This window comes from Oculina patagonica, chromosome 2, assembly GCF_052425735.1.
Source record: "Oculina patagonica isolate OP01 chromosome 2, crgOcupat, whole genome shotgun sequence".
Lineage (NCBI taxonomy): Eukaryota > Metazoa > Cnidaria > Anthozoa > Scleractinia > Oculinidae > Oculina > Oculina patagonica.
In genome coordinates, this window is record NC_135759.1 from 45,937,697 (window position 1) to 45,945,366 (window position 7,670).

General features: G+C 36.9%; 1 protein-coding gene across 1 annotated transcript; it reads right to left on the reverse strand.

The window, feature by feature from the left end:
• Positions 1-2,915: 2,915 nt before the first annotated feature.
• On the reverse strand, positions 2,916-7,467 carry LOC144642417 (uncharacterized). The gene is made up of 7 exons (XM_078501374.1): positions 7,453-7,467; positions 6,027-6,364; positions 5,290-5,477; positions 4,771-5,036; positions 3,626-3,836; positions 3,346-3,497; positions 2,916-3,035 (listed from the first exon to the last, which is right to left on the reverse strand). Exons 1-7 carry the CDS (start codon positions 7,465-7,467, stop codon positions 2,916-2,918), a joined length of 1,290 nt encoding a protein of 429 aa, XP_078357500.1.
• Positions 7,468-7,670: the final 203 nt, after the last annotated feature.

Sequence of the window (7,670 nt, forward strand, 5' to 3'; positions counted from 1 at the left end):
CTGACATATTCATTACTATAATCGTTTTACGTGTCATTATTCATCAATGCAACTGAATTCAGTTGTTTGTACACAAAGGCCAACTTTAAGTCATTTTTAGACTATTTGCAACTCCCCAAATCCAACGATCGCTTAGTTATCGATGAAGGGAGAAACTTTATTCCCAAAGACAGTTTGGAGGACCGATTTTTGATTCAAAGAGGAAAAACTGTGTACAAAACGGTGCATGAATGTTTGGCATTGTTAACAACGGATGAGGTTCGAAACCACGTTAAACGGACAACGAATCTGAAGTATTTGAACGCACGCAATTAATTTTGCTATACTATACTGCGGAACAGTGAAGGTATATACCATTGCGTTATCGTGTGATTGGTCAACGCTTCAACGTGTGTCGTCGTAATTTAGAAAATAATAGATTGATGTATATGCTTAACAAAATCTTTTCTGATGTATATGCTTTACAAAATCTTTTCAGGTTAAAGAAATTGTTGAGTAAATTCATTTTTTTGTGTGTGTGAAAGAAGAACAAAATGTGTAAAAAATTCAACTACTTGATCTCGTTTTCTATGGAAGTTAGTCCAGTCGTCTACGCGTGGTGGACATTCCCGACGTGGAAACTCGAGCTGGTGTTCTGTAAATTTATTTCATTAATTACCATTTACAAACAGAATCCAAAGGAAATCAATCATAACAAATTTAATCCATTTCGGTGTTTGTAGATGTTTGCTTGTTGTTGTTTTTTCAAAAATAAATAACGTTCCGCTTTTTGTGTTTCAAAATATTTTTAGTCACGGAGCACCAAAAGAGCAGGAACAAGTCCACAGAGTCGAGGGTGTCAATATTACTTAGCTGTTATTATAACATAGTTACAATAATGACTTACTGTACTGAAACATTCACCTTTCAATGTTCTTTTTTCTGAAGACAGATAAACCTTCGTCACGGTTTAGGTCTCTGAGAACTCTTAACACCCGATGTTGTTATTTGACTACATCTATTAAACAGAATTAATTGTTTTTCTTGTATTATTCAAAATTTGAGACAACAGTGGTGATTAAAATTCGGTTGCCAACATAACAAGTGACAGGCCTAGCACGACTTCGGCTGGTCGCTAAGTGAATTTAAGTCCTTAGTCGGCATGTTGAAAGCAGGAGTTCACGCTTTGGCTGCATCAATTAAAAACCTATATTTTTCTTTTTGAAGCCGCGGGATACCCCTGTTATGTAGCAGGAAACCGAAATATCCACTTCTTCCACGGTCGAGCATTTGGGGTCATTCCTTTCCATTTTGAGCTTCGAAAAGGTTTTCTTATTGTAAAACGATACTAGCACCTTCCTGAAAATTTTAACAACCGCCCGCGGTGGCACCATTTTGTTTCGTACGCCAGCGGTCACATGTAATTCCCGAGTTATTTCACACTGCATATCGGTTCAATCGTGAGCCGCCATCTTATAAACGTCTGTGCGTCTATTGGTCACGAACATGATCTTACTATCATTGAAAATTTCAGGGTGATGACTTTAGTGTTTAGGTCGTATACGGGCAGTCTAGGCCAAAACCATGCATGGATCACTTTTATTTTTAAATTTTGTTTACTTTACGTACACACAGACATGTTTTGATGTAATATAGATAATGTCTACTTTTCTGTTTTAGTTAATTGATTTTAAACTTAAGTATCAAGATGTTCAAAAAGGCCTTCCCAAAACCCAGTAAACTAACAACAGGATCACATGTCACAATTAGAAAGTTATAATATTAGTGAGTCTCGGTAAAATATCTCTTTCCTTTCACGTGCAATCAGAATCGATACGAAGATTATAGTATATTACATTAACGTCACTGCATGTTTATAAGTGGATATGGACTGCTTAAACTGCGGAGAGCCAGAATCATTCTTGGCTACTAGTGGGAATGAATCCGATCCAAAACTCGTACCAGATGGGCTTTTCATTTACACGGGACTTAATATCCGTACCGCTTATCTGGAGCTAGCACAAAGCACCTGCAAAAAAGCAAGTTTAGTTTTGAAGACGTTTCGGTCTGAAGCCAGACTGACACCTTGTGAAAACCTACAGATTGGTCCGTATTGGCAACGGCTACGCAATGTTAACTATGTTTGCACAGGATCAGCCCTAAGCATGGATCCGGTCCGATACTGCTTCACGTGTTCTACGCATTGGTTCATGATGATCAAAAGGTACAGTCTACATGTAAATACACAACTGAACAGCTTGCATTTAAAGAACTACCTTTGTAAATCTGAATCTCTGCGTTGTGCAGAGTTAGATAAATTGGCAAAACCTACTGAACTTGTAACATGTAGTAGGTATTTAAAGATGTTTTCTAATCCGGGGGTTTGTTTTCATTTTTGTCATTTATTCATTGACACATTAAACCTCGAATAAAGCGTACATGGAGTTTTGGAAACCGCCCTCACGGGTCATTTCATTTAGAAATTGTTGTTGAGCTCACATCTCGGTTTGGAATAACTTCGAGATTCTTCTTGCAAGGATATCTCGGAATTTTTCCTTAGGCTCACTCCTTCGTGTGAAGCTCACATAAATGTTGCGGTGGAGATTGCTCAGAACGGACTAAAGATCATGTTTAATCTAATAAGTTTTCATATTTCCGATTGAGCTGTTTCAATAAACGTTCTAGAAATAATACAAACTTTATACCTGTCTACACGACACGTGTTAGATATTCACAACACGAACGCCATGTTTTATCAACAACTCTGACCGCATGGTTTAATGTGATTGGTTACTAACAAAAAATGAACAATCATGTATTGATGGCCAGTGGTATTGCTATACATAAAAACAAGACCTATCGAAAGTGGATAGAAAAAAGGAAGCCGCAACAACCAATGCGGACGCCAATCTGAGATTTGTTGAAATGAGAATGATCTACTCTGGTCGATGGTCATGCGCACTTGCAAACTGGTCACTGGCTAATGCTGACAACGTAGAGATTTCCATTGCCAATGCAAATGATGCAATGATTTCTGCAAACCGATAAATGCCACCCTGAAAAGGTAAAATAGGACGGATGGTCAAAATATGGCGGTAGAGCGGTTAACCTACGACTGGATGCAGATCAGGTCGATAAAATCGTAACTTTGGTAAAGTTATAATAATTTTAATTTTAATTAATATAAAATAATTAGTATTTGCTTACGTCTCCTCAAATATTACCAAAAACAGGACAAGCGTGCAAATAGTACTTTAATAAGGGATTTTGATGTTCCGAGCGCAATCAATAACTAGAAATAAATTTGGAGAGCATTATAGTATTGAGGAAAGTATAAAATATAAAATACATTAAAATAATCATCACCTTTCCAAAGCAGCCAAGCATACTGAGGGATTCTTTGGCTGTTGGTGTCTGTGTTCCACCACCCACTGTCCCAATCACAAGCGTGGGTAGAACAAGACTGGCATATATTCCAGGCTCAGACTTTTCACCTGCGACTTCATTTAACGCATTGCCTAAAATAAGAATTAATGATCAATTATTTTTACAAAAATGGTCAAGTAAAGGTCTAAGTTCGGTATACAGTCATGACCTAAAAACATGAAGACCACATAGCCGTTTCCAGTTAATCTGATTTTCTTACCAGTTTCAGTTTCCACCACTTTAATTTCATTTTCCGCTGAGAGCTCAAACACGGCCCAGGAATTTTCATGCACCGAGCCCAGGTCCTGCCCAGTAGCGGCTGATATGGCGGCGATCGTGTTACTGACTGCTATATTGATTCCGAATAAACCAGACCTCTGCGAGCCCAACTGTAATGCCTTGAAAAACCTTGTCATTTTATGGGAATCGACCTAATATGTTAAAAGCAGTGACAAGTTAACTCGTTCAGCCACGCCCTTAAGGTAAACTAATACCATTAGTGCAGACCAGTTGCCAAAGGTTCGCCCTAAGGTAGTTTGGTTTCTTTTACCTTCATGCAAATATTTTCTCAACATAGACGTTTATATTCAAATAACACTAAAACCATTATACAAAATGACAATTACAGCACCAGGACCCTGGGGATCGCTTTTATAGAGACAAGATCTAGCGGGCGCTGCATCACCATATATACTTTTAGCCTTTTTATTTTTTTTTTTTTATTTGTAATTTTAAACCTTCTATTTTACGAGAGCGTTTTTTCGAGTTACGGCTCCCGGCTAAGCTCTTCGTGGGTAAATAAATTATGTCTTTGTTCTGTTAAGCAAAAGTACCCAGGATTGCTTTATCGCCGATTTTTGCTTGTTTCATATTGCTTTTGCTCCATAAATTGGATTTCAATGGAAAAAAGCACAATTTGAATGGAATTACTCATTTCAATTAAAAACGCAGCGAAAATACAATCAAAAAATGAGTGCGAGGTCGAAAGAGATGCCTTCGAGCAGCCTTTACAAAACCTCTATCCTACAGAACCTCTTCTTTGTAGCTATGAAGGTGGATAACGCTTTCCATTGGTCAACTCACTAATCCACCAAGTGGATAGTATATATATATTTGTTTAATAGTTAAAAACTTTGTCAAACGTCCCCCATCTTTCACTCATTTTGAAATTAAGTGACACGCCACCCCGCACCACCGATAAACCTCCGGACCCCCGCCCCCCACCCCTTTCCGACAATGCGATAAATAATGTCCCTAAAAACACTTCTACAATAATCAGTGTCAGGAGCCCGTATATGACCTGAAATTGAACAAACACACTTGTGTAAACGTCACAAAATATAATCTCTTTCAGTTATTACTAACCTTCAGTACACTTTTCAATGTAGACTCAGTAATATAAGTTTCGGCCTGAACTTCAATTCCACGACCCATAATGTAATTTTTAGGAAGGGCACTTTTATCACCACTCATCTTTGTTTCAATAAAATATTCCCGGATGTTGATATCAGGTCGTTCCCGGGCTATCTTCTCCATTGCCCACTTACAAGCGTGCCACGTGGTAACAGTGACACCATTTTGGCCAGCGGCATCAGCAGAATCGTAGACAAATTCCATTAGAAGATTACGACCTAAAAAAATGATAATTTGTTTCTCAATATTACTTTTTTAAAATTGCTTTAGACGACCATGCAGAGAATGAAAAGAAATCATCAGCCACTGACATTTTGCTTTGCTACAGTCTTCGTTGTTATTTTTGTTGTCGGGCCAATGTTGTATTTGTTGTTCTAGTGTATGACTACAAACATTCTAGCAACTAGCTGTAAAAGAGATGTGTAGCATGTAGTAATTAAGAGTACATGAATAAGAAGAATAAAGCAATACCAATAAACCAGGGTTCCAATGATTGAAGCTTGCAGTGATGGCTAACCTCGCTTGCTTTTGATTTCAGCTCGTCCAAATGATCAACAAGCCACTCAGATAGTAGGCGAGCTTGGTGCATGGAGTCAGTGACGAAATGTGGCACTCTCGTGATCCGGCGCTTTATAACACGTGCCGTGACACCTCCACATCTTATAAAGAACCATAACAGAAAGTTATAGGATAGATTTTAAAAAAACAAGTTAGTGAAATTATACTAAGATGGCATTTTATTACATGGCCGTGTCTCACAAGGATTGGGAACTGTGAATTCGGGAATTGAATTGGCTAAAATCTTTAAAATGCATGACTAAAAAATTATCAACTTAAAGATATACAAAACTTGACGAAGTTTTTTGAAGGTGACCGAAGAGCAACTGAAGAATACCAGGATAAAACATGTTCCAATTGACTGCTGAATTAAGCATGATCAAAGGCTTGCAATGTGAACCCGCCTTTTTTTATTATTGTTTTGATTAAGTCAGTTTATTATTTCGTACTTTAACTTACATGTTTTGCTATTCTTCTCTACACTGAAGAGACAAAAAAGCATTACATGGTAAGAGCTTGATGCGTTTTCAGTTAGTACTTTTCAATACCATATCACTCACTCGTTCGAAGACTAAAGCTTGCTCGTTCGCAATGTCATTATCTCGTCAATAAAACCGATATCAGGCTTTAACACGTATTAATCTTATTACCTGGTAATAGCAGTAGCACCTCGTGAAACATAGGCGACAACCGCACCTTCTGTTATGGCAAAAGGACAAACAATTAGTTCATCCTGCACATAATCTCCTTTGATAAGCAGTGGGCCAGCTGTGCCCAGCGGAATCTTAGCCAATCCTATTGGGTTTTCAATATTCCCTTTTAGATTTTCAGTGGAATATCCTTGTGAAGTACGAGGATCCCACCATTGTCCAACGTTTGAGAGGGAAGCGGAGGTGAATTGTTCAACCCATTTTCTTCTGTCTTCGCAGTCTTTAAGTTTGTAGCTACCTCTGTGTGGAACCTTGAAAGAAAAAAGGAAACAAACTAACTGCGCTCAGTTTTCAGCAGAGATTGATTTTTTTAAAAAAAATATGTTATTTGAAAAAGAACGCCCGAAGAAAGAGGTCATATAAGTTAAGAACGTAGCCTCAGATAGTTTGTCAATGAGACACATTGTTTTAAATTCTGATATACAAGAAGAAAAAATTTTAAGCAAGTTACCGCAGATACACACAGATTGTCTATTTTGGGATATTTTAACTCGTTTGAATGCAATGCAATACAAAATACAACGTTTTGTGTTTGTATATTAGTTTCTCCAATAGGTCTTGCAAATATATGTATCATAATACCTGAAGAAGAACACATCGTCTCGTTATAGAGAGCAACGTCTCGTTATAGAGAGCTCTTTCCTGATTAAACGACGGTCACTAGATGTTTTAATTCCCGGAATCCTCAACGATCTAATCATCACAAAATCCCCTTTTGGCACAAATGAAAAAAAAAATAAGAGCAGTTAATCAATCAATCAATCAATCAATCAGTCATTCATTCAGTCATTCAGTCAGTCAGTCAATGGTTCATCTATAAATTTAAGGCCTAAGAAGCTAATGAGCTCATTAAAAAACGTACGCTCGCAAAGTACACAAATTAAAAGTTTATTAAGAATATTCTATTCTTAGTCCATATATTCCTGATAAATATACTACGCAAGATTCTTTTTCTTTTGTTCAGGAGTTTCAAAATATTAGATCATACGACAAGTTTCTTATTTCATTTGATGTACAAAGTTTATTTACTAATATCCCTCTTGAGGAGACTATAAATATTGCAGTCAATACTATCTTCAAACATAATCCTGATTTTCCCATTAGTAAGGTTAGTCTTAAAAAGTTGTTTTCATTTGCTACTTCTCATACCCATTTTTTATTCAATGGTTGTTTTTATGATCAAATTGATGGGGTGGCTATGGGCTCCCCTTTGGCTCCTATCTTAGCTAACTTGTTTATGGGTTTCCATGAGGAACAGTGGTTAAATAATTATAAAGACTCCCCTATCTTATTTTACCGTAGATATGTCGATGACACCTTTTGTGTATTTAACAATGAGCAAGATGCCATGTTATTTTTAGATTACCTTAATACCAGACATCCTAACATAAGATTTACATTTGAAAAGCAGTTAGAGGGTAAATTACCTTTCTTAGATATTTTAGTAGATAACTCTTCTCCTATTTGTACCATGTCTATATATCATAAGAAAACCTACACTGGTCTTCTTACTAATTACTTTAGTTTTACTTCATTTAAGTATAAAATAGGTTTAATTCATACCTTAGTTGACAGAGCTTTTAA

Coding starts and splice junctions, on each gene's coding strand:
- LOC144642417 (XM_078501374.1), bottom strand. Junction 5,478..6,026: donor GGTGCTACTGCTATTACCAG/GTAATAAGATTA, acceptor GTTCTTTATAAG/ATGTGGAGGTGTCACGGCAC. Junction 3,498..3,625: donor AGTGGTGGAAACTGAAACTG/GTAAGAAAATCA, acceptor TTCTTATTTTAG/GCAATGCGTTAAATGAAGTC.